This window comes from Macaca nemestrina, chromosome 11 (assembly GCF_043159975.1).
Source record: "Macaca nemestrina isolate mMacNem1 chromosome 11, mMacNem.hap1, whole genome shotgun sequence".
In the NCBI taxonomy this organism is placed as follows: domain Eukaryota; kingdom Metazoa; phylum Chordata; class Mammalia; order Primates; family Cercopithecidae; genus Macaca; species Macaca nemestrina.
The window spans coordinates 140,389,331-140,415,553 of NC_092135.1; the positions used below are offsets into that span (position 1 = coordinate 140,389,331).

The window sequence follows — 26,223 nt, forward strand, 5'->3', positions numbered from 1 at the left end:
GCAAGTCCAGCAGGACGGTCATGGGCCGCCCTTTTTCCTTACCTCCTCTGGGTCCACCAACCGTCCTGCGGCCCCTCTGACCCTGGCCTGGCCACCACCCTGGCCGGGCCCCCTGGGAGAGGGTGCGTCCACATGGCTCCTAGGCTACAGGATTCCATAATCTAAATTGCTCCTGTGGCATTTAGCCCTGCAGCTGCATCCCTGCCCACCAGCCTGGACTTCCCAGCAGGCCAGGGCCGCCCTGACTGGTGCCCTCTGCCCGTCCTGGAGACCACGGTCAGGAGATGGGTCCTTGGGAAGTCGCCCGATTCCAGCGTGTGTTCTGGTCTGGGTCTCCCGTCCCTTCCCAGTCTCAGGGACTTGGCTCCAGCACGGCATTCCCCACGGTAGATCAGCACCGTTTTCTGTAAAGGGCCGGATGGTAAGAATTTCAGGCTTTCAGACCACAGGGTCCCTGTCTTGACTCAACCCAGCCGTGGGACTGAGAGCAGCCGTAGTAAAACGTGAAGGAAGAATGCGGCTGAGTGCCAGGAGAACTTTGGAATATCAGGTTGCGGACAGGACTTGGTTCACAGGCCAGAGTTTGCTAACCTCTGCCTGGGGCCTTCACTGCCACCGTCTCTGACACGTGCATTTCCGCAGATCTTTCAAATTCTTTCAGAATATTCTTAAACTGATGTGTTCCAGCTTTTGTTCATGCCAGGTGAGCAAATGAAAACCTTGCAGTTACAACTGTGAGATCATTTCTGAGTGAACTGATTCCTAAGCTTGTAGACATTCTGTAGCCGAAAAAATCATATTGACCAAATTGTGTGTTTTTTTAAGTGATTTTGGTGTTCATGGCCCATATTAAAAGTCTAATAAAAATACAGTATCTGAAGCATTTGAGCTATATGAAATATTTTTTATTGTGATAAACATTAAAATATGAATCTAGAGATTTGAAAATTCTCACTTTATAAATATTGTCTTGTAAATAAAAACATAAAATCAACAGGGATTCCAGTATTATCCTCAAATATAATAAGCTTTCTGATTTCACATATTGTCTACATATGTGAGGCAATTCCCTTGTTTAGCCATTTTGAAGATCATTTTTAAGCCCTTGATGCTCTGTATTTCCAGAGTGTGGGCCACACTGAGAGATACTTTTCATGTAAACATCCATAAGTCAGACCAGCAGCTTCATCAGATCATGTGGGACAACTCCCATGGGTCCAGCAGTATTTATGCGGGACTTCTCAGAGCCTTTGCTGTGAAAGCACGCACTACGCCTTTCAGAGGTGACACCAAGGATGTGTCACCCCCAACACCCAGGTGATCGTGGACCTGAGGACATGTCACCCCCGACACCTGGGTGATCATGGACCCGTTGGTAGTTGAGAGTGTTGGAGGCCACACTTTGGAAATTGGTTTAGAAAATATGTCCTGTCCACATGAGATTACTTAAATGGACTAAATTAGGTTGAATTTAAACCTTTTAATCCTTTAATGAGGTTATCTTATTGAAGAAATAAAATGTGCATGATTTGTGATAAATTTTTCACAACGAACCAATGAAGTGTTGACAGATGAAATGACGTGATATGTGGGTTTTCTCCACAATCACTGGGATGGGGTGACGAGGTGGGCATATCTACGGCCAAAAGCTGGCCGTGGGCAATGGCTGTTGAGGTTGGGCAATGGGCACGTGGGGTTCATTAGTACTATCGTCTCTACTTTTGCATAGATTTGACCTCGTTCATAATGAAAAGGTTAAAAATGAGAAACAACAAACCAAGATAAGAAAGAAAGGAAACCAGTAATTCATTGACCGTAATTTTTAGGCTTCTGGTCACTTGTATCATAGTTCATCAGCATACATGTCTCTAACTTGTGAGGACGTAATGGAACCTACATCTGTCCTACGCTTCAAGCAATAACAAGAGCACGTCTTACGGAGGAAATCACATGCAATTCACCATTCATCCCGGTCGGCATCACAGTTACAGCCGTACTGAGGATCCAGGCAGTCCCTCTCTAACCCACAGGCACACTGGTGGGCGCCGGGAAAAGATCCTCCCCAGTAAGTGTGGGTCTCGTTGGCTCTTCCAGCCCACCAGCTCAGCGCCGTTCCATCTAAAACACAAATCGGAGAAAGGTGACAGCTGCCTGGCCCACTGTCCACCACCCCCAGGGACCCCTCGTCTCCCAGCTCGTTAAGAAACCCACAGAGCAAAGAGAAACTCTGTTTTAAAATGGTTTTATTCTTAACACCGTAACAGAGTATTGCTTCTTTAAGAATTATAACTGATCTGTTTTGTTACACTGTATTTCTTAACCCATCACTGGACCATGTATTTTATTAGGAAGTAATACCTAACTCCTTTCGTCACGGTAGTACATAATTTGGAACAGCAAAGTTGTGAAACTTCATCAGGAACTGCATTAAGAAGTGAGTTGCCATCAAAATAAAAAAATGAACAAACAATCGAAAAGTGATTTGGAAGCTAAAGTTAACCTCTGTGTGAGATCCCGAAAGGCCTGTTGCAATGGAAACAGAACTAAGGCAGCACGTTCCTCTGAGCCCTCAGTCGGCCCCATGGGTTATTACCGAGCGGCCCTGGCTGCAGGTCTGACCCCAGCATCCGGTGACTCCCAGGTGGGGTACACCCTGCTGTGGCCGGGGGGTTGTTTGGGGCTGAGTTGCGCTTGCTGTTCTGAGAAGGCGCCTGTTCACCTGCAGAGCCGCAGAAGGGAGGGGCAAACCCTCCACCTGCCTGACACAAACACCGTGTTGGGAAACCAGCAACCCTAGTGCCCTCTCAGGGATAAACAGGAGCCTCTGCATCCTGCCTGGGATCCCACGTCGGAGCTGGACCTCTCCGGAATGCTGCAGAATGAGAGGGACCTGGGCAAGCAACGCCCGCAGCACTTAGAAGAAGACGGCCGAGAAGGGAGAGGTGGAGTCCAGCATATGCTGACCCAGGAAGAGGGCCCCCACCTCAGAGAGCCAGGCAGGAGGCAGCTGCTTCCGAGGCGCTGGCCATTTCCTGCGAGTGAAACCAAGGGTCCCATGAGGACCTGGAGCACGTGCCAATCCCCTGGTGCCTTCTGACTCCACCCAGCGAAGCAGCCTTGGCTCACACGCAGTCGCCTCCCTGGCCAGCAGCTCCCAGAGGTGCTGGGATGAGTGCTGTGAGCATCACCCATGAAGACGAAAGCTCACCGCTGGGAGGCAGGAGGCGTTTAAAATGTTTAATAGATATTTTTGATAATAACCCTTTAAAACTTTAATTACTTCACCATTATGCTTTCAAAAATCAGAGGGAGGACATTATTGTATTCCAACTTATAACTGTATTTTTACCATCTAAATTACTCATCTAATAACACTGGAATTATCAAATGGCCATAGTGATATCAAGGGTCTTCAGTTGCATTTGTGAGTTTTTAAGCATTCCAGAGATTTGGGGAAGGTTGAAGAAATAACAAAACAAGACAGCAGAAAAGAAAATAAGAAGAGAAATAGGAACCAGTCTACTGAACCAGGGAACGCACCCCACAGGCTCCCAACCCAGTCCCGGCCGGGATCTCCCGCCCAACCTCAGGGCCTCAGCCTCACACCCAAGGCCCTCCCTGCAGGGCTGGCCCCGGCCTGTGAATGTGCATTTCTGTATTCTTCGCACTCCTCCCAGACCCATCACGGGGACCTGCCGGAGCCCCCACTGCCTCCTTCGCCTCGTGACCTGCACACCCCGACCTGCAGCCCCACCTGGACCTCACTTCCCAAGTCCCCTTTCTTCCCACCCTGTCTCCACGGGGACCAGCCTGTGGGCACCCTGGATGCTGGACCCCAGGGACTTCCCTTGGATGCTTTTCTGGTCCTCTGACTGCACTGAGCCCCCCCAGGGCAGCCTTGGTGACAATTCCCTCAACCACACGAGGCCGGGGCCTGGGCCGTATCTATCCGAACCCAGTGACAATTCCCTCAACACGCGAGGCCGGGGCCTGGGACGTTATCTATGCGAACCCAGTGACAATTCCCTCAACCACGCGAGGCTGGGGCCTGGGCTGTATCCATCCGAACCCAGTGACAATTCCCTCAACACGCGAGGCCGGGGCCTGGGCCGTATCTATCCGAACCCAGTGACAATTCCCTCAACCACGCGAGGCCAGGGCCTGGGCCGTATCCATCCGAACCCAGGGGCATCAGGCACTGGCCGCCATCACATAAAGCCCCAGGTTCTTATCTGCCTATTCAGGGACCCCCGCCCAGACCATGTCCAGTCCCTGCTCTCCCTCCTCATCTCTGCTCTCTCCTCCGGTGGCTTTGCCGGACTCCGCATCCCAGATCCCCCCAGCTCCTCCTCTTCTGGGGCTCCCCTGGGGCCTCCCCATCACCATCCAGAACCTGCTTCTGTGCCATTGTCCTTAAGAACACTCCCAGAGGCCGGGCGCGGTGGCTCACGCCTGTAATCCCAGCACTTTGGGAGGCCGAGGCGGGTAGATCATGAGGTCAGGAGATTAAGACCATCCTGGCTAACACGGCGAAACCCCATCTCTACTAAAAATACAAAAAAGTAGCCGGGCGTGGTGGCGGGTGACTGTAGTCCCAGCTACTCGGGAGGCTGAGGCAGGAGAATGGCGGGAACCCGGGAGGTGGAGCTTGCAGTGAGCTGAGATGGTGCCACTGCACTCCAGCCTGGGCGACAGAGCGAGACTCCGTCTCAAAAAAAAAAAGAAAAAAAAAGAGCGCCCCTAGACCTCCAGATCTTCCTCTGGCAGGAACGCTCCCCACTCTGGCTTCCCAAACACCTGCCTGTCCTCCTGCACTCGGCCGGGGGCACTGTGGCAATGGGGCTCACCTGCCTCCATGGTCACCTGTGCGATTTGCATTGAGCTAAGCCACACCAGGGAGCTGGGAGCTGAGCCATCTGTGTGGGGACACCATGGAGGAGCCTGTGGGATCGTGGGATCACTCTGTCTCCAGAATCCACACCTGCACGGTTGGGGGTCCAGCCTCAGGCCACATATTCAGCCCAGAGGATCCTCAAGTGTACCAGGCAGCCCCCGAGGACGCGATGGCACATCCTACCCAGGGAGGCCAAGGCTGTCCCAGGACACAGGACCTGCCCCAGAGTCCCCTGTGGTCCCAGCACAGGCTTCGGGGTGGATGCCCCACACGGTGTGTGCAGTGCAAGGGCTGTTTGTGCGGAATCATGAACACTGAAACCCGAATGCTGACCTCTCCTGTGCTCACCCCAAGTTCCAACCCTGAGGGAAAGGCCGGGCCCCCTCCCTGCACCCATCCCGGCACCTGTCCCCGCACCCCTCCCAGCACCCCTCCCTGCACCCTTCCCCGGCTCAGAGGGACCCAGCACAGCCCTCAATCCCGCAGCTCACTGTGGCCGACGTGGGACCTGGCCTCTGATATTCCGGACATGAATCCCAGGGTGGCCTGAGCCCCAGAGTGTAGGGGGGTCCGGGAGGAGGGCTGGCATTTGGGGAGGGTGACAGAAGGGCCACATCCACAGCAAGCTGCCCCAGGCTTGGGAGACCCGGTCCCTTGGTGTGCATGAGGCCAGCAGCTGGCCCGACAGGATGGGGCTGAGTGGGCGGCCGCCTCCAGTCTCACTGGACACAACACACACGCGTGTGATGTTCACAGGCCATGCTTCTGCCAAGGGCCAGGCGCCCTGTGGGGTGCTGCCCTCAATCCTGTAACTCCATCTTTTGCCAGAAAAGGCACTGAGTGAAAATGACATGGAGCGGCAGTGGCTTTATTTGAGGCCAACTTCACTCTGCTCCAGTTTCTCTAATTTATGAAAGGATTGATTTGCAAAATCCAAGGGTGAGTGATCATGGTTATGGATCAATTACAGCCTGACACCCCCACACTCCAGGCTGAGGAAAAGCATGACATGCAGCGGAGCTAAGGCTCAGTGGGGTCAGCCCGGGGTCCCTGGACACTAGGTGGAGGGGTCTGTCTGCTCAGCAAGGCTCTAGAACTTCCTAAATAGGGCAGTGCCCTGCGAAAGCAGAGCCCACAGAGAGACACGTCTGTCCTTACAGAGGAAATATGGGATTGTTTGGAAAACCCAGGAGGACCAGCAAGGTCTCAGGATGGTGAAGACCTGGGGCATGAGGAGCGGATGGGGGCTGAAGAAAGTCGGCACCTCAGTAAAATATTCTAAAGGGAGAAAACAGGGGCATGAGGAGTGGATGGGGGCCAAGGAAAATCACTACCACCGTAAAATATTCTAAAGGGAGAAAACACAGCATCCATCAGGAACCTCTCTGCCCGCCATGGTGTTCTGCGAGCTGCCCCTGGATCAAGCTCTTCCTGAAACCCTCGACTGTGACACACACACCTCCCAGGCTCAGGTCAGGAAGGGCTGGGAGGGGCTGCCTACCTCGAGGGTCCTGCAGCCGAGACCTCCGACAGTGGAGCTCCAGCTCCTGTTGGCAGTGCCTGGCACGGTCTACGCTGGCCAGCAGCTGCTCTGCACTGGCCGTGTACTGGAACACTGCCCGGTGCGGGTTCTCCAGGCTCGCACCCTTGACCCTGGTTAAGGCCGAGCCGTTGTGCTGCAGCACTGTCCACAGAACATCTCCAGGGCGAGAGCAGGAGAGAGAGGAGAAGGAGTGTCACTAGCAGCACACACAGACCCCGGGTGCCCACTGGTCCTGAGACGTCGGAGTCCAAGAATCAGATTAATAGGATTCTAGAACATTAGGTCCTGAGAAGGGGTGGCCTCTTGTTACGATTTGTGTTACTCAGTATCCAAGGGGATCCAGCCACGAACATGCGTGTTTCTAGGTATTTAGCCAGATGGAATGTTATAGGCGAAAAAGTAGAAGAAATGGTCATTAACATTTTGTAATGATCTAAAATTATGCAAACCACACCTTCTCTACTCCTAAAATGTGCTTCTCACTGCTGCACAAGAGCCCTGTGGGCACCCCTGGTACCTCTGCAGCCCTGATCCTCTGGGTGTTCCCTTCCTTCCTCACTAGGCACCACTCAGGAGGCCACTGGCCCAGAAGGGTCGGCTCCATGGCTTAGGCCCGGAATGGCAGGATGAGGCTGGTCCCTCCTGTGCCTTGGCCCTGGCCCAGCTTCCCTAGTGTTGAGAATGAAACCTGCCCTGCACGCCGAACGCTGTGCGGGAGGAGGCATGTGGCCGCTCCAGCCCCACCCTGTGTGTGCAGTCCAGACACCTGGCACCATCCGAAACTGGAGGTTATGCAGTATGTTCTCATCGGGACTTGTCAAATTAGAGCCCGTGACACCATCATTGGACTTGGATTTGTGCCTGCCCCTCTGTTACCCTCTCCTTGCAGAGGCCCCTCCTGTGTGTCCTGGCGAGTGCAACCTGGACCAGGGGAGTGAGACGCAGCCACAGACGGCTGCCAGCTGCATTCCAGACCACTCCACCCTGAGGCTGGACCCCTAGCCCTGGACCCTCTACTGGTCCCAGTGTGACTGACAGGTGAGGCCTCAGAGCCCAGGAGAGCAGCGAGGGTGAGGCCGGCAGCCAGAAGGGTCCCTGGAGAACCACGGCCTGGAGTCTGCAGAGAAACACGCATGGGCCATGAAGGCTGTGGCTGAAGGAGGCGCTGCCCACACCACCCAGCCAGCAAGTGGCTAGCCTGTTTTCCCCGCCTGGGACTCCCAGACGCACCTCCTTTCCCGTCCTCTCCTCTACATGAAGCCCCAGTGTTTCATCTGGCAGAAAGGTGGGGTCCCAGTGAACCCAAGAGGGGCCGGGTGACATTTTGATCACGGGTTCCGCGCCTGTGGCTCGATGGCAGGAGTCGTCACGGGGCTCACTCTGTCTTCAGTGATAGGGTTCCCTCGAGGCAGAAAATCGCCCACCCGCTTTGGAGGTAAAAGTGTTCTTGGCCGAGTAGAGGCATGAGTTGCAAACAAGGCGGGGCTCTGCCTGCACGACCCTGGACACACTGCTCCTTTAGGGGATGACCACTGGAGAAGCCAAATTCCAGCACAGCCAGGGGTGCTTTGCATTGCCAGCCTAAGTGTGGCTCCCAAAATTCATGTGCTGACATGTGAACATGTGGAAATCTGAGGTTCTAACCCCATGACCTCGAATGTGGCCTTATTAGGAGCAGAGTGGTTGCAGATGAAATTAGACAAGGCAAGGCCATAGTGGAGCAGGGCCAGCCTGATCCAACCCCACTGTCCTTGTGAAAGGGGAGATTTGAACACATACACACGCACACACACGAAACACCACCACATGAAACAACACCATGGAAGGATGCAGGCAGAGATGGGGGTCTGGGGGTCCCTAACAACCATGAAACACCAAACACTGGGAGAAACCCTGGGAGCAAGGGAGAGACCTGAACAGAGACCCCTCAGAGCCTTGGTGAACGGAGAGAGGCCTGAACAGAGGCCCCCTCAGGGCCTTGCACACCGACCCTCTGACGCCTTGGTCCTAGATGTCCAGCCCCCAGACTGCACAAGAATGCGCTCCCGTTTCTGCAGCTGACCAGTCCCGCTGCTTTCTTCCAGATCCCAAGCCGGCTGCCATTCTAGAGTTGGACAAAATGGAGCTGGAGGGGCCTCTGGCGTCGCCCACCAAGTCTCCCTGTCCCAGTGCCAGCGTGACCAGGGGCCACCTGCCTGTTGCCGCCACCCCATCCTCAGGCTGCTCCGTACCCTGGCCTGGCTCGCTGTCTCTCCAGGGCACCTGCCCGACTTCCTGCAGACGCTGGGCTACAGGCAAAAGCTGTCAGACTTTATAGGGGGTACTGAGGGGACGAAAATGAAAAACTTCCTTAGGATTTTTTAACCTATTCAAGTCATCGTAAGAAATATACCCATAAATGAATATTTTAAGGGAAATTAAGTTCCTTACAGGCCATATTAGTCTGCTTGGGCAGCCCGAGCAAAGTACCAGACCAGGGGGCTTGGAACAGAAATCTCCCCCAGTTCTGCAGGCCACGGGTACAAACTCAGGGTGCCAGCTGGGCCGCGCTCCCTCTGCAGATGCTGGTGACACCCCTTCCTTGCCTCTTCCGGCTTCTGGGGGTGCCAGAAACCCTTGGCTTTGTTTGACTAGCAGCCACATCACTCCAGCTTCCGCTGGTCTTCACACAACCATGTTCCCTGTGGGCGGGTCCGGGTCTCCAAACTTCTCTTTCCTCCTAAGGACACTGGTCACTGTGTCTGGGGCCCACCCTAATTCCGTACAACCTCATCTGCACTGATTAAGTCTGCAAAGACCCTCTATCCAAATAAAGTCCCATGCAGATTCCAGGTTGGCATGAATCTGGGGGGCATTGTTCAGCCTCGTGCATGGGAGACACTGAGATCCGGGTGGACACCTGCACCTGCTTTACTTTTTGTTGTTTCTATGGTTCTGAACATTGATCCAAAACTTGGCAGAGTGGAGAATTTGCAGAGGTAAACGTTCCCCTGCCAAGTGCAGCAGGTGGGTTGCCTGCTCTGTCGCAGGGCAGTGAGGAATATACTTCAGGGTGGAGGCGTCTGAGATGGACCAAGGGACACAGATCGGCATTGAGGGGAGGGGAGGCACAGTCGCTGGCTGGGACAGGATACACAGACATGGCCATCGTTATAGAAACAGACCCCACAGTGCTCGGGATCCAGGGTCAGGCTCTACTCAGGCTCACAAGAGCTCAAACGTGAAGGCATCTCTGCTCAGGCTCAGGAAAAGTGCAAATACTCTTCCGACTGCACATCCACTCATCCAATCAGGTAAGTCAGGAAACGTTTTGTTTTGAAATTTGACAGGCCAAGTTTTACTATTAAATATTTCACAAAAAAGAGCATTTGCACAGAAATAATATAATTATGGATTTTTGCTTTTGTACTATCTGTTCAAGTTTTATAACTATGACTTTTATTGAATAATGACTTACCTAATATACCTTCTAATAAGGTAAATTTCTACTAGGTGAGCTGCAATTGTGAGTTCAAGCTGTCACGCTTAAATCAAACATTGTAACTCACCTGTCATGTTACAAAATGCCTGGAATGGCTTCAGGGGTCCGCTGCCATCTGGGTCGATGTTGTAGAATCCTGAGGCGTGGCCGAGGTGCTTGTAGGCCTCACAGGAGGGCTCGTAGAGAGCTGGGGGTCATCCAATCATTCGCCATACACAAAATAAAATGTAACAGAACTCTCAACGTTTCAAATTAGGAGATGAGGGAGGTTCCAAGTCCTGCCTTATGGTAAATATCCACCCTCCAGGGGAAAATGTGAACATGTATTAAAATACAAAACTATTTTTGACATAATATGTGTGCTAATATACTTAACTGTAAAGAAGAGGAGTGTTGCAACTATTTTTATAGCACTTTTAAATCCCTAAAGTCAAATAAAATTACCCAGTCTGGTGGAAAGTTCTGTTCACTGTTACCTTATGTGACAAGGAAACAGGTCGAGAGCTGGGCTCAGGCGCACTCACAGGTGGGAGTGGCGTCTTTACTGTCACAGGTGACGGGATTCCGTTTGGCTGGGTCCCCCTCCTGCCGCCTCCTTTTCGAGAGTGGCCTCCCCGCCTCACCTTTGAGAGCCGACTCCCCGCCTCACTTCCGGGAGCGTCCTCCCTGCCTCACCTCCCAGAGCAGCCTCCCCGCCTCACTTCCGAGCACGGCCTCCCCGCCTTAACTCCGAGACCTACCCTCCCCGCCTCACCTCCCAGAGCCGCCTCTCACCTCCGAGAGCCGCCTCCCCGCCTCAACTCCGAGACCTACCCTCCCCACCTCACTTCCCAGAGCTGCCTCCCGGCCTTGCCTCTGAGAGCCGCATCCCCGCCTCACTTCCGGGAGTGTCCTCCCCGCCTCACCTCCGAGCACCGCCTCCCTGCCTCGCCTCTGCGAGTGTCCTCCTCGCCTTGCTTCCTAGAGCCGCCGCCCCGCCTCAACTCCGAGACCCACCTCCCCGCCTCACCTCCCGGAGCTGCCTCCCCGCCAGCCACTGGGGATTGGCTTCCCCTTCACCTCTCTTTGCTCTCCTTGGAAGAGCCACAGTGAAGTCGGCTCAGTGTGAGTTCGCTTGTGGGTCACAGTTAAGAACCACTCTCTTATCTTCTGGTGGTTTTCTCAGAGTGCTTGGAATCACAGTTGCTGATAACCATTAAGAAAAATGGATGCCCCAAAGCATATTGATGGGGGCACCTGCTCTGTGGGTGATGCTACTGGGCATGACGGAGGATGACTGTGAAGAGAGGATGGTCCTTGTGCCAGCACCTCCGCCCCGGCCAGGCAGCGAGGCTTGGGTTCCCAGGTCTGACCTCCAGCATCAAGTGAGGGGAGCTGGTCCCAGGGGCTCCCCGTGCAGGGCCCTCTGGTAAGTGTGCAGGGTGAGGGCAGGTGCAACGGTGCAACGGGGCCCCCACCATCGCCTCCCCTCCCTCCCCTGCGCTGAAGCTACTGTGTGGACCCGTGGAGGGAAGCTGCTTATGGAGGTGACAGGTGTGGACCCCGGGGAGAGAAGCCGCTTACAGCGATGGCACGTGGCGCCCGTGTACCCAGTGCTGCTGCAGTCACAGTGGAAGGCCGTCCAGGTCTGGGAGCAGGTGCCCTCGTGCTCGCAGTAGTTGGGTAAACACCTGAAAGAAGGACAGAGATGGTCGGTGTTCACACTTGGTCACTGTGAAACGTGGGTCTTGTGGCAGGGCGAGTCCAGGTGTGGGCACAGAGTTCAAATGGCCGGGGATGTTGAGGGATGTCCTTAAGAACTTTGCTCCCAACTCTAAACCTCAAGCTAATAAACCTGTCAGGCTCAACCGACTGCCCTGTGTTTGGCTTTGAGGCAGCGGGACTTGCAATTCTTCCCTTGGTGTTGGACAACTCTCTGTTTTTTATGTCACAATAACACAACATTGACCTTACATGTGGCCAGGAATGACAATTTCTTATAGAAAATAACAGTGGTATTTTATCATATTGAAATGTTCTGTGACATTAATTCCTAGAAGGAAGACTGGAAGGGGAGGGGAGAGACTGAGAGGAGAGGAGGGAAGGGAGGGAGGACAGGGGCCGAAGGGACAGTCAGGTACACTTCCGTCTACACATGGCGCTGGCCCGGGACCCACGGATCCTTCATTGCAGGCCTGGATGCCATTGTTATGATTCTTTTTCCATTTAGAATTTAGAATAAAAGCCAGCTACCACCAGAGTTTTATGTGCATTTTGTTTTCCCAAGAAAATTGAATAAATCTGGAAACGGAAAACCCAACGGCCATCTAAGCATGGATGGGTATTTTGCCATAGGCCTCATTAACGTTAAGATTGGGACACTTGAAATTTCACTTACAGGACTTTTGTAATTTTAGTAGATTATGGTAAAACTAATTTTCTTGAATACAAAAAAGTAAATGTTTTATTGTTATTATTCAAATAACCCAGAAAAGTACAAAAAAGAAGGTAAAAGTCATTTGAAATCCTAGCATATAAAATAACCACTATAGTTATACATGTGTTGATGCTTATATTTAAATATATACAATATAAACGTACATGGCAATTTTGCAACCTATCAATGATTCATTAGTACGCCATGAGTATTTCTGTGTTGACAAATTTATATTAGCAATTTTGATAGTTCAAAGAAATCTATTAACATAGTTATCATCATGGACTTAAAATGTTATATATTTGAATTTAATAGAAACCAAGGGTGATAAAGAGAATTGATGAACAATTAAAATCGATAGCAAAAACACTAACACTACTGATTGATCGGATACACAAATGACGAACTGTGTGTTTTTCTAGATGTAAAAGAGATTTGAGCCTGTGAGGAGCTAAGTTCCTTGTGTAAAAACCGAAGCCTGAGTCTCTGTCTGCCAGCAAATGGGCTGTTTCCTCACTCATCTGCGTTTCCCAATCCACTGGCTCAATCCCTCGTTTGTATTTTAGGGTTGGAATGAGACTGCACTGTTGTAAAATAAAAGGAGGAAGACTTAGCTCAAGACGGTCCCCCTGGTGCGCCTGGACCTGGATAAATCGCTGCCCTGTGGCCTCCACCTCACCCAACGCCCCCCATGTCTCCACCCCAAGTCCTTCTAGCCTCTAAAGCGCTGCCTGAGACGTCCCCATCATGATTTTCATCTTGTGTGAACTTCTCCAGATAAACAAGCCACCCCTCCGAAGGTGAGGTTGTATGAAAGAGCCTGACGTGCACCAATTCCCTCCCATCTCTGTCTTCATTTCCATTACAAGAACCGGAGCAGGGATTCCCGGAAGCCAGTGGGTGTCCTTCTCTGCCTGCTCACGCCTCCCCTCCGGAGTCCAGGGATGGGGAAGGGGCAGCAGCATCTTCCCAGCCCCCAGCCTGGCAGCACTTTCTTTCCTCCCACCTGAGCCCCTGGGCCCGCGGCTGGGAAGGTGGTTTCAGACTGCACCCATTGTTTCTGGAAACGGGAAGGAAGGATGCGCAGCCAGTGCTGGTGGGCGTGAGTGTGCGTATGTGATGTGTCAGCGTCTGTCACACTGCGTGTTCTGCCTGTGTTTGTGTGTGTGTGTGGAGACTCCTCCCTCAGTGTGCAAGATCTGGACTGTAGTGATTGATGAGTTTGTTATGACTTAAAACATGGATTCTGCACACACAGAGCGGGGCCTTCCCTTTCTGAATTAGTGAAGTGCTGGTGCCGTTTCACAGGAGGTTGTGTTCCCATCAAGTCCTGTCCTGGCAGGAACAGTTGTGGGGGTTTTCCCCAGTTCTGAGGGGCAACGAGGGGCCGGACCGATGCATCGTCACTGGGCAGAGGCACCTGGGGCCTGCAACTCTCCTAACACAGAGAAATGAATACTTACGGGGACTTTAATCTGAAGAAGAAAGTGTTCAGAAATCAAGGTTTTCAAATACTTGAATTGCGAATGTGTGCCAGAGGGCGCAGAGGCGGTCAGCTCAGCCAGACGTAGACAGAGGTAAATGGTGCTCAGCTCAGTCAGACGTAGACAGAGGTAAACAGGTAGACACACGGAATGGAGCCACCAGTGACGGGCAAGGAGAGGTGACAGGGACAGGGTTTACCTCCCACTTGACACAAGCACACACAGTGGCCATGCACATGGGGTGGTCACTTGTTTTCCAGACACTGGTCATCAGGCAGGGAGGCCGTCATTCCTACGAGATGGGCACCTGGCAGGCATGCCCTCTGCTCATCCCAGGCCCCTCTGGAGTCTTCAGACTGTGAGGAAGGAAGGCAGTGAGGTCCTCGGGGAGCCTGGAGACCCCGAGTTAAGGAAGGCAGGGAGGGCAGCTCTGACAGCCAGGGAGAGCTCCACAGATCCAGAGGGACCCCGAGAATATTCAGTGCTGGTCACCGAGTGCAGAGGAGAAGCCACCTGGGGCCAGGGAAAGGACCGCCAGGATCAGCAGGAGCAGTAGCCTGGCTGGCACCAGGCAGGGCACCGGCTTTCACAGGAAGGAGGGCAGCCCAGCCACACAGAGCATGGACTCAGAGCATCTGGCCTCAGCCCTGGAGAAGAGCAACCCTGAGACCAAGTGCTGCTCAGACTCACAGATCTCACAATCGAAACAGAAGAGGAATGGCTGTGTCTGGTAACAAAGCTTAAGAACACTGACAAAATGCATGTCATGTCACACAGCACCAAGTAAGGCGAACCCCAGAGCGTGTCCCTGAACACTCACAGGACGCACGTCACACAGCACCAAGTAAGGCGAACCCCAGAGCGTGTCCCTGAACACTCACAGGACGCACGTCACACGGCACCAAGTAAGGCGAACCCCAGAGCGTGGCCCTGCATCGAGTGTGTGCAGGCGGGCAAAGGAAAACCAATCAACCAAACCAACCCCAAATGTAGATGCTGCTCTCATAGACGGGGAATTTGTTCTCATATGTTCGGAAATTAAGTAGAGACATGGAAGTTATTAAAAAGCACCAACTAGAGATGATATTACAAGTCTAACATGAAAACAACACTGAGTGGCTTTAAGATTAGATATTGCCATAAAGATGAGTGAACACAGAAAAATAAAAAGAAATCATCTGAAGGAGACAGGAAAGATAACTTTAAAAGCAAAAACAAAGCATTTGTGGGCTGTAGGACAACTCCGGGTGGTCAGTTCTACATGTCATTAAGTTCCTAAAGATGGGAAAGAGGGGAGAAGAAAAAATAGAATAAATAATGACAGAAAATGCCCCAAATTTGAAAAAATTAGAAACACACAGATCCAAGAATCCTAATGTCCCACAAGCACAATATATAAATAAAGCTACCCTAAGGTACCTCATAATCAGATTGCTTAAAATCAGTTAGAAAGACAGAGATCTTACATGCATCTATAGAAAATGGCACATTTTGTCCAGTGGAACTCAGGCAAGGCTAACGGAAGATTACCTGTGGGCGGCTGCCATTAAAATGAGGAGGGAAACCCTCTTAGGACTTTATGCCCGGTGAGAATATATTTCAAAACCAAAGGTGTAGGAAAGATGTCACCAGGCACAAAAATGCTGAATGAATTAATTCTCAACAGCCCTGAAAAGTGAATGTTAGAAGAAGTTCTGGAGATGGATGGAAACGGACACCAGATGGTCATACTCATCTACACAAAGCACCCGGGGGCAGCTGGGGGACTGACGTGTGTGCGAGTGTGTGTTATGTAAAATGTTTTATAAGAGACTTGACTGTTTAACCAAAAGTAAAAACGTGTGAGGACTGACAATGTAAGCGAAATAAAACAGCAATGATGCACGCAGGCCAGGGAGGAGTGAGAAGACAGGTCTGTGGTTCTTCAGCTGCGCTGGAAGTGCTGTAATCTCCTTAAATTATCTGCAGATTCAACAAAATCCTAAGCAGACTCTCAGAAGAATCATCTAAAGGAATTTACAAGCTACTTCTAAACTTCATGTAAAAGTGGAAAGGCCTAAATTAACCAAAGTGATTTTGAAAAAACAGAGTAAAACAACCTGATTTTAAATATTATCGTTCAGAAATCATAATTCCTAAAATGTGGTATTGGCATAAAGTTGGAAAAATAAAGGAGCTAAATGCAGAGCCCAGCTATGGACCCAGATGTGTTTATGGACAAATGGATTTCACGAAGGTACACAGGCAGTGAAATGGGGAGAGGACAGGCTTTTCATCCAGTGGCACTGGATATTTGCATGCAAAGCAGAACAAAACGAAACAAACAAAACTCTGCATAGCTTGCTCCATTTATAAAATAATCCAAAATTAATCACAGACCTAAATGAAATCTAAACCACAAATCTCTAGAATTAGACATAGCAGAAAATCTTTGTGATCTCACGTTAGTCAAAGATGTCTTAAGAATAATCCATAAAAGAAAAAAATAACTTGGACTTCATCAAAATTAAGAACTTGTGCTCTTCAAAAGATACTTTGTTAAGAGAATAAAAGAACAAAAGGAAGACTGGAAGAAAACATTTGCAAAGCATGTAAAGAACTTCTATCCAGAATATCACAAAGGACTCTCAAAACTCACTAAGAAAACAAGGGATCCGGCCGGGCGCGGTGGCTCAAGCCTGTAATCCCAGCACTCTGGGAGGCCGAGGCGGGCGGATCACGAGGTCAGGAGATCGAGACCATCCTGGCTAACACGGTGAAACCCCGTCTCTACTAAAAAAAATACAAAAAACTAGCCGGGCGAGGTGGCGGGCGCCTGTAGTCCCAGCTATTCGGGAGGCTGAGGCAGGAGAACGGCGTAAACCCAGGAGGCGGAGCTTGCAGTGAGCTGAGATCCGGCCACTGCACTCCAGCCCGGGCGACAGAGCAAGACTCCGTCTCAAAAAAAAAAAAAAAAAAAAAAAAAAGAAAACAAGGGATCCAATTCAAACAAATGTGCGCAAGGTTTGAGTAGACATTTCTCTAGAGCACGTGCTCAGATGGCAGGTGAGCCCATGAGAAGGCCATTCGCGCCATTCGTCACCAGGTACACACAGGTGGAAGCCAGGGCGACAGACCGCTGCACACCTGCTGAGTGGCAGAAATTGAAGATGGACCGGACCACGTGCTGGCAAGCATGCAGGAAAACTGGAATTCTCACACACTGCTGGTGGGAACGTGAGAGTCACAGTCACTTTAGAAAAGTGTAGCAGCTTCTCAAAAAACATTCAGCAGCCTCTCCATAGTTTTCAGCTATTTCCTTACCAATGTTTACCCAAGGTCAATGGAGCCATTTCTACAGAGACGCTTGTCCTGGAATACTCACAGCTGCTTTGTGTGCAATAAGGCCGAAGCGGGCAGATCACCTGAGGTCGGGAGTTCGAGACCAGCCTGACCACCATGGAGAAACCCCAACTCTACTAAAAATACAAAATTATCCAGGTGTGGTGGCGTGTGCCCGTAATCCCAGCTACTTGGGAGGCTGAGGTAGGAAAATTGCTTGAACCTGGGAGGCGGAGGTTGTGGTGAGCTGAGATCACGCCCTTGCACCCTAGCCTGGGCAACAAGAGCAAAACTCCATCTCGAAGAAGGAAAAAAAAAAAAAAAAGAAAAGAAAAATTGGAAACAATCAAAATGTTCATCAATGTGGAAATGGAGAAACAGACGGTGTCCTCACGCACAACTGCAGGGCTGTGTGGCTAATGTGTGGGCTTCCTTCATTATCTCCCAGAGCACACAAGGATAAGACATGCTTTTAAATGTTAAAGACAAAACCTATCGAGACAGAACCCGGTCCAGGGTTACTACTATACATAACTGTATCTGTCATGCAAAATGCTACTTCTGCTTTGTATTACTTCCTTAAATCTCAACCTGAAGTTGGATTTTAGAAACTAAATTCACATCCATGATCTTTGTTTAAAGTTCACAAATATTCGAGTATTTTATGTGTGGTACTATAATGACAAATTTGTCCATGCGGTGTTTAAAATCTACTTTACTTAAATGAGTCTCACATCAAACTGGATTAAACAGATTCTGTATGAAGAACTGTCATCGTGTTAGGATATTTTCACACAGAGGTGGGTGGGTGAATTGCCAAGTTACTAAAAGAGCTTCCCGTGAGCTGAACGTCGGTGGGCACAGCAAAGCCCAGGCTCCCAGCACTGCCTGCGGGTCAAGACACAGGGAGGTCCCCTGGCCCTGCCAGGCCTGTTCACTGCGAGGCTCTCCCACCGCCAGGGAGCAAGATGGGGAAGCCTCGTCCTCAGCAGGTCTGTGCCCCGGAACTGCGGGGCCATGACTGACATGTGAGGCCACAGTTTTTACACCCAAACACCACTTAATCAAAAACTCGAAGTTCAGGTTTACTGGCTAAAGTCTTCTTATACAAATTTTTATCAGAGAATTTTCCACTTAAAATCAGTGTAATGTGTACATATGGGGAACTGGCTCTGAGTTTAAAAAGTGGCGGGAAGCCATTTAAGTGGTGGGAATTGTTTTCTTTATTGTCAAAGATGATTTGTAAATGGTAATACGTTTGGTGAAACACAGCACTGGGTTCCAATGATTTTTTAAACGAGGACTAGGAGATTCGATACACCTGAAGAGAGATTTAAAAGTATTTGAATGCTTTTTCTGACCGAATTCCTTGCCCAGGTGAAAAAGGAGTGTTTTCAAACTGCAATGTTTATTCAAAAACATATTACCACTTACAACAGGAAGGGCATGGGCCCAGCTGTTCTGTCTGCCCACGTAATTCCGGTTCAGAGCCTGATTGTCTCTGCCACACTTCAGCTTTCCCAACACTTCCCCGTGTTTTTCCCTCCAGAGGCTCCTCTTCAAGGACCCATGGATGCCTGCGGCGCCTTCCACCCAGCACCGTCACCTGAAACAAGCTACTGTGTGCAATTGTCAACACTGTCTTCCTGACTTTTCACGGGAAACAGCCCTCTCACTTCCTGTGATGCGGGCTGGGAAGAAAAATCGTTTCCTTTGTGGACGTCCACTCCGAGCCCTTCCAGGTGGGGGAGACACCGTTTCCCCTGTGGACGTCCACTCCGAGCCCTTCCAGGTGGGTTGCCCTCACACTCTGAGCCCTTCGCTGCCCTCACCTGTCCAGGATGCCGCAGGTGTCAATCAGAAGGTCGCTGAAGTTCCCCACGGCGCCCTGCTGCACCGAGATCAGATCCACCTCCTGGCCGTCGATGGAGATGAGCCGCAGACACCCCTGGAATCCGCCCAGTGGTCCCAGCGATCGGCTGCAGTCAGAGCCAGAGCCGTGAGCGGGGCACCCTGAGTTTCAGAGGCACAGGAGGCAAGAGGAAGAGGGTAATGGGTGGACACAGTGTTGGGGTGTGGGCGGCCGGTTGCACTCCCCCTGACGCCAGGCTGCCTTCCATCTGTGGGCGGGGCTGCCTGCTCATTGGGAAGAGGGAGGATGAAAGGTCAGCAGAGCATAAAATAACCCTGGAGGCAAGAATGTAAGAAGATGAGAAACCCTGAGAATTTAAAATTCACCCTGAACTCAATGCCCTTTCTTAAAGTATACTAGAAATTTAACTCTTTTTTACCATGACAGATCTTAAGGGAAAAACCTAAATGCACATGGATTTACAATTAGAAATGAAATAACAGGTCTTATTATTGTACATACAAACAGCTAAAATGTTAGAGTCTGGAGAATATCAGGCCAGAAGGTGACTGGGCACCCCCACTGAGGCTGGTGTGCCGACCACACACCACGGCAGCCTCGCCCGTCAGCTCAGGTGTCCCAAAGACTTGCTTCAGCAGAAAAAGAAAAACTTACATGTGTTTTTATAACAACCATTTTTGTTTTGGGTGAGTTGGTCAAACATATAATCAAAAATTAAATTTCAACATGACATCTTAATACCATTAAAAAGTAACAGTCATGCAATAGCAGATACCTCATCCAAATGTGTGGTGAAAGAAGGAAGCGTGCATTTGATTCTCCGAGTTAGGCCAGCATCGTTTTCCCAACCACAGCCCTGGACCCCAGGAAGCAGCTCCCGAGCCTCACCTCTGCCCGGCCGCCTGGGACCCCTGCGTCCAGCTTCCTGAGGTCTGTCCTACCCCCTCCCTCCCTGCCCCCAGCCCTGCCAAGGAGAAGGAGCCGCTGCCAGAGGGGAGCCTGCAGCCACAGGCCAGGGTGAGTGGCTCAGCATGGCGGCCGCTGGGGTCCCCGCGCGGGGAGCACGACACCCCAAGTCGGTCAGGGGGTTTCCTAATCAACACCACATGCAGAGAGGCCCGGTCCCATGCATTTCAGCATTCATGTGGTTTCATGCCTGTGACGGTTACTACTGAGTGTCCCCTTGGTTGGACTGAAGGATGTGAAGTACTGATGGGTGCGTCTGTGAGGGTGCTGCCGAAGGAGACCCACATTCAAGTCAGTGGCTGGGGAAGGCAGATCCACCCTTAAGCTTGTGGGCACCACCTAATCAGCTGCCAGCAAATATAAAGCAGGCAGGAAAACATGAAAGAGATACGGCCTAACCTCCCCGCCCACATCTTTCTCCCGTGCTGGACTCTTCCTGCCCTCGAACATCGGACTCCAGGTTCTTCAGCCTTGGCACTAGGACTGGCTCTCCTTGCTCCGCAGCCTGCACATGGCCTATTGTGGGACCTTGTGATCGTGTGAGTTCATGCTTCATAAACCCCCTTTCGCTAGTTCTGTTCCGTTCCTCTAGAGAACCCTAATCCAATGCCAAACATTCTTGAGAGAATCTGGTTTTCAGACCTTAGCTCTTCTACCTCACAAAATAATGACTCATTAACCTCTAGCACCAGAGCATGATTTTCCCCCTAATTACAGATAAAAAGTACTTGATAATTGTTTTAAATTTAGAAAAGCTTCCACTTATTTAAACATGAGAAAGTACTATACCATATTCCTATGTAAAACATAGGTTTATGGTCATTAGATGCTCTCTGCTTAACTGAAATAAGTCATTTTGGGAAGCATGGAGTTCACCCACCAAATGTAAGGGTTTTTTTTTTAAGAACTCCCTTGTGGCCCTCTGCTAATTGTCAGTTGTAAATGTCTAAGAACTGAGGATAAGGGAGTAAGAATCACGCTGCATCTTAATTCTTGCCCCAGTCATACTGGTTTTCCATGAAAAATTACATACTAAGTTTTCCTCTATGTTTGAATAATAGTCATAACTATTCAACACTTTCTCTCCCAATAATTTACATTCGTATGACAGATGAGCTCATGCATGCCTCGCCTCTCTCCAGTCATTGTAAAGCACATTACTATGCTTTATATCAGCCTCATGGAAATTTGAGATTTGAAATTAAAAATGAGGTCACAGGAACCTGGGCAGACGCTGAAGCCTCCCTTGGTCATTTTCTCACTTTAGGGGTGAAACCCGAAGTTCAAGTGGTTCGGCGTCCACCGAAGCTCGGGCATAATAGATTTGGCTTCTCTCTACGGACGGGGTCTATTTTACCTTTTCCCTTATCAAAAATGCCTGGGGCCCAAAATGCTTCAGATTTGGGATATTTTCAGATTTTGGAGTATTTGCATTACACTTACCAGATGAGCACCTCAAACCTGAAAATCCAAGATGCAAATTGCCCCCATGCTGGCCGGGTGCGGTGGCTCACGCCTGTAATCCCAGCACTTTGGGAGGCCAAGGTGGGTGGATCGCTTGAGGCCAGGAGTTCGAAACCAGCCTGGCCAACATGGCGTAACCTGTCACTTCTAAAAATACAAAAATCAGCCAGGCATGGTGGCGGGTCCCTGTAATCCCAGCTATTCAGACACTGAGGCAGGAGAATCACTTGAACCTGGAAGGTGGAGGTTGCAGTGAGCCGAGATTGTGCCACTGCACTCCAGCCTGGGCGACAGAGTGAGGCTCCATCTAAAAAAAAAATGCTCCCATGAGCATTTCTTTTGAGCATGATGTTGGCACTCAAAACGTTTTGAGTTTTGCAGCATTTTGAATTTTGGGGTTTTGGATGTGGGGTGCTCCATCTGCTTTTACCGACCGGGGCTGGAAGGACAGTCATGCCGTACAAACCTGGAGTAACCTTCAGATTCCATAACAGTAACGGCGCTGAGCATCTCCCTTTTCCTTAAAACATATTCTCTCACTCTTTCCGAACAAACTCAGTTCTGAAACTTTGAACAAAAGTGGCGATGGCGGTCACAGGGAATGGCTGTGTGGCTTCACGGAGAAACGCGTGTGCAGCTGGCTGACGGCTCCACCAAGAGGGAGCAAGGAGAGCCAAGAAGGGGTCGGCTCCACCTGCTCTCCGCAGACACGAGAGCCCCCAGCACCGAGATGCGCGGCAGAGGCGTCCGGCCTGGAGCCCCGTGCGGAAGCACCGAGATGTGACGATTCCTGGGGAAAGCCTAATCCTGGAGGCCGCAGGTTCTGCAGCTCCGAGGGGGTGAGCCGACCTGTGACCTGGTGTCTGCACCGGGAATTCTGACCCGGGACACTCAAGAGAGCTCAGAGGGCAGCCCACAGACCAGGTGCCACCTGCCCAACGCCAGCACAGCATGAAGCCGATGGCTCTGGCACCCACCAGGGTTTACGGGGATTTGCCATCTGCATCCTCTGCTCAGGGTCTGATGGAATAAACATGGAAAGTTGCCCCAGAATGCAGTGGAGCTGCCTGAAGCTCACTTCACGAGGAAAGGAAGGAGAGGTGACCAGTAAGCCAGTGACGGCCCCATGTGCGCGTGACAGGGTGGCACTGCTGTGTTCCTACCTGGACCACCTGCGGCCTAAGGAGCCCGACTGAGTAGCTGGAGGCCAGCGCGGACCACCGACGTGTGGCAGTCACACTCAGGGCCGGCCACACATGCCTCCCGCCGCAGCGTTACTGACCGCCGTCCTGACTCGAGAGCAGTGCTGGAACTCTCGGTCAGGGCTGTGCCGCAGAAGAGGCAACGGGAAGGACACCAGGAGGGTCTCAGAATGTAGCGTATGCAGTATGAAAAGACTCGGGCGGCAAGCCCTGAAAATACGACCTGGCAAACGAGATCCTGGTGGTGAGGGGCTCTCAGCTGTTAAATGTAAATTACACTCAGTAGAGCTGCTTGGGAAAAAAGTGAAGTTCTTTATATTTGCTGAACTGCTGGAGAATTAGCCACACATGATACAGCAACAGTAATAAAAATAATCCCAGCCACCACATGCAAGGTGGGGAAGAGGAACACAAGGAGCCTGTGCATTCTCAGCCCCTTCACTCACCTCCAAAGTGGTAGGCATCGCCCGGGTGGACCCCCACAGGTACCGTGGTGTGGACGGTGGAGGCCACATCATCGTCCACCATCACGCTCAGGTGGCCCCACGTGGATGTCACTGAGACAGAATGCCATTGCCCGTCATTTAATCCAACACCTGTGGAAACCAAACCAGGTAAGACACAGCCATAAACCACAAACCTTGTAATTAGTTAGTTTGCTTATTTAATTAATTAATTAATTTAGAAACAGAGTCTCATGATCTCAGCTCACTGCATCCTCCACCTCCTGGGTTCAAGCGATTTCACCTGCCTCAGCCTCCCGAGTAGCTGGGATTACAGGCGCCCACCACCACGCCTTATTAATTTTTGTATTTTTAGTAGATATGGCGTTTCACCATGTTGACCAGACTGGTCTCAAAATCCTGACCTCAAGTGATTTGCCTGCTTCAGCCTCCCAAAGTGCTGAGACCACAGGCATGAGCCACCATGCCCAGTGTAAGTATTTTTAAAAAGTGATACAAAGCAGTGACTGCAACAAGCACAGAAATCCGAACAAGGAGAGTGGAGGGAGCTCAGCCCGTCCTCTTCCCCCACAGGGCACATTCTGCATGGAGAGTGGGGGGAGCTCAGCCCGTCCTCTTCCCCGCCAGGGCACATTCTGCCCCATCCCTAATGTCTGACATGCCCCTCACTTTGAGTAGGGGGAGATCAGCCCATCCTCTTCCCCCCCAGGGCACATTTCTGCACCATCCCTAACGTCCGACATCCCCCTCACCTGGCCCAGGACACCTTCCTGCTCCCACTCATGCAATTTGACTTTTGGGGAGGCACATAGAAATATCAAACTCTCCTCAACTTCAGCATACATTTTAAAAAGCCTTATGTGATTTTTCTCCTATTTCACAAACTTCAGGTAAGGACCCCGAATCTCTGTAGTAGCTACTGTAGTAGCTGAACCACCACGCCGCTGCGCTCTGTAAGGCAGAAGGTCAGTCCGTGTGGCACGTCTAAGCACAGAGACCAGGCCCGTCTCTCCTCACGCATCTGAAACGGCCACAGATCCCTCGCCTGGACAGAAAGGGACTGATGCCTCCAGATCGCTCATGTCAGCGCACAGCTCCACTGGGAGGCTGCTAATACTGAACCTCAGCCAGGAGCACGGCTACAGGGAGGCGTGGGGTCCCTGGAAGGTGGGGCTGCACCAGGGGTCAGGGAGGTGGAGGAGGCTGAGGAGGCTCGGGGCTGGGGGTCCTCAGTGCCCGACCTGGGGGACCTGGCTCTGGCGTTGCTGGTTCTGGGCAAGATGGGCTTTCTTGTGTTTTCCACCCTCCCTGTCCTATGCTGACACGGCAGGGGCTGCAGCGAGGGTGCACGGCTGGGTGGGCTGGGTCGGTGGAGGAGGGCGCAGCTCCACGGGAAGCTGGGACTCCTTAGGGTCACCAGATTCCCAGTCTGTCAGACGAGGCCAGACATCTGGGTTTCATTGCTGAGTATCTTGATTTTAAAATGTTGGCTGTTGTTTTAAAATATTATTAAAAAAGAGAAAAAGCTCTGTCCAACACACACATACCTGAGGGCAGCCGCTGCCCGGGACTGGCAGTGTTGGGAGCCCTGAAGGCAGAGGCAGAGCAACCAGAAAAGACATCCGGTTAGGCATTTATTCATTCAGTACAATCTCAATCGTGAATCGCTCTTCAATTGTGGGTTATTCCTTAGGATCCCATCGCCTTTCAAATGACTTTCAGTTTGATATTCACACGGGGAGTAAAGATTGAAAAGCATTTCATGGCATGCATAATTATATTTGACCCCTAATTGGTTGAAATAATATTTTTAAACAGTTTAACATAAAAATTTGCAAAGTTGGAAATTATGTTGAAAACTTTACCTTCTAATTCAAAACTTTGTGCAAATTACAACTCAACCCAGCTCCATGCTCAACACAATTTAACTATAATTCCATGTAACAATCTTAATACATAACAGATTACCAATTTAAATCTCTAATAACTAAGAAAAAAACCCTTATTTAATAGAAAATTGTATTTATTGTAATAATTCATAAGTATATTATTCTAGTTAAAAAGCCACTATATTGAGTTCCTATAGCTGTGCTTAAAATAACACCCGAATTATCAAATGCTGATTGTGTGAGCCATAGGTTAAAAATTTTTTGGTAGGCGCGGTGGCTCACGCCTGTAATCACAGCACTTTGGGAGGCCAAGGCAGGCAGATCACGAGATCAGGAGATCGAGGCCATCCTGCTGGTCAACAGGGTGAAACCCCGCGTCTACTAAAAATAAAAAATTAGCTGGGCATTGTGGCAGGTGCCTGTAGTCCCAGATACTTGGGAAACTGAGGCAGGAGAATTGCTTGAACCCAGGAGGTGGAGGTTGCAGTGAGCTAAGTTCACACCACTGCACTCCAGCCTGGGCAACACAGTGAGACTCTGTCTCAAAAAAAGAAAAAAAAATGTGTATATTGTGAGAAAACTGTCAAATCATCTATGGTTTAATCAGATATGCTTCAAATATAACATTTGCTTGCTTTGCTAAATCTAGCAATAAACAATAATTTTTTAAAAAAAGAAAACTAAAAGGTGGGAATTGGTAGGAAAAATTCTGGTTAAAGTGTCCAAACTTTGATTTATCAGATGAATGGGTTCTGGAAATGCATGCACAGCATGGGAATGATAGTGAATCATGACCGTCCCTTGTTGGGTCTGGCTGGGGACTGCCCTCTGTCCCTCCCCACGTGAGCCTCTCCACGGAGGGCTCACAACACAGCAGCCAGCTTCACCCAACAGAGGGAGAGCAACTCCCCAGTCAGAAGCTCTGGCTCCGCATCTTAACCTCCTAAGTGACAGCTATCACTCTGCCACCTTCTTTCTATCAGACAAGCCTCCAAATCCAACTCGCCCTCTGCACAGAGCCGACTGGTGGCAGCAACCCCAGGGGATGGGGTCCCTAGGGCCACCTGGGTGCCCACCAGAGACTCATAATAAATTCCTTCTGCAGGAGAGTAACATTATTATAAATACTGAAACATCTATTATAATCTTATTCCCAGCAGTTTTTCAAATATTTACACCAATAGACTAGTTAAAAATGAGACTGGCTTTGTGGTGCTTATTAAAGT

The 26,223-nt window shown here is 50.6% G+C and overlaps 1 protein-coding gene across 6 annotated transcripts in view; it reads right to left on the bottom strand.

The window, feature by feature from the left end:
* Positions 1-26,223, bottom strand: part of LOC105473739 (contactin-associated protein-like 4) — a 207,606-nt gene that overhangs the window by 57,634 nt on the left and 123,749 nt on the right. For all 6 annotated transcript variants that reach the window (XM_024790372.2, XM_024790371.2, XM_024790373.2 and 3 more), the window contains 6 exons: positions 23,091-23,240; positions 18,972-19,152; positions 11,482-11,588; positions 9,986-10,105; positions 6,396-6,593; positions 1,962-2,118 (listed from right to left, as the gene is read on the bottom strand). In XM_024790372.2, coding sequence (XP_024646140.2) covers positions 1,962-2,118; positions 6,396-6,593; positions 9,986-10,105; positions 11,482-11,588; positions 18,972-19,152; positions 23,091-23,240 — 913 coding nt within the window. The remainder of the gene's footprint in view (positions 1-1,961; positions 2,119-6,395; positions 6,594-9,985; positions 10,106-11,481; positions 11,589-18,971; positions 19,153-23,090; positions 23,241-26,223) is intronic.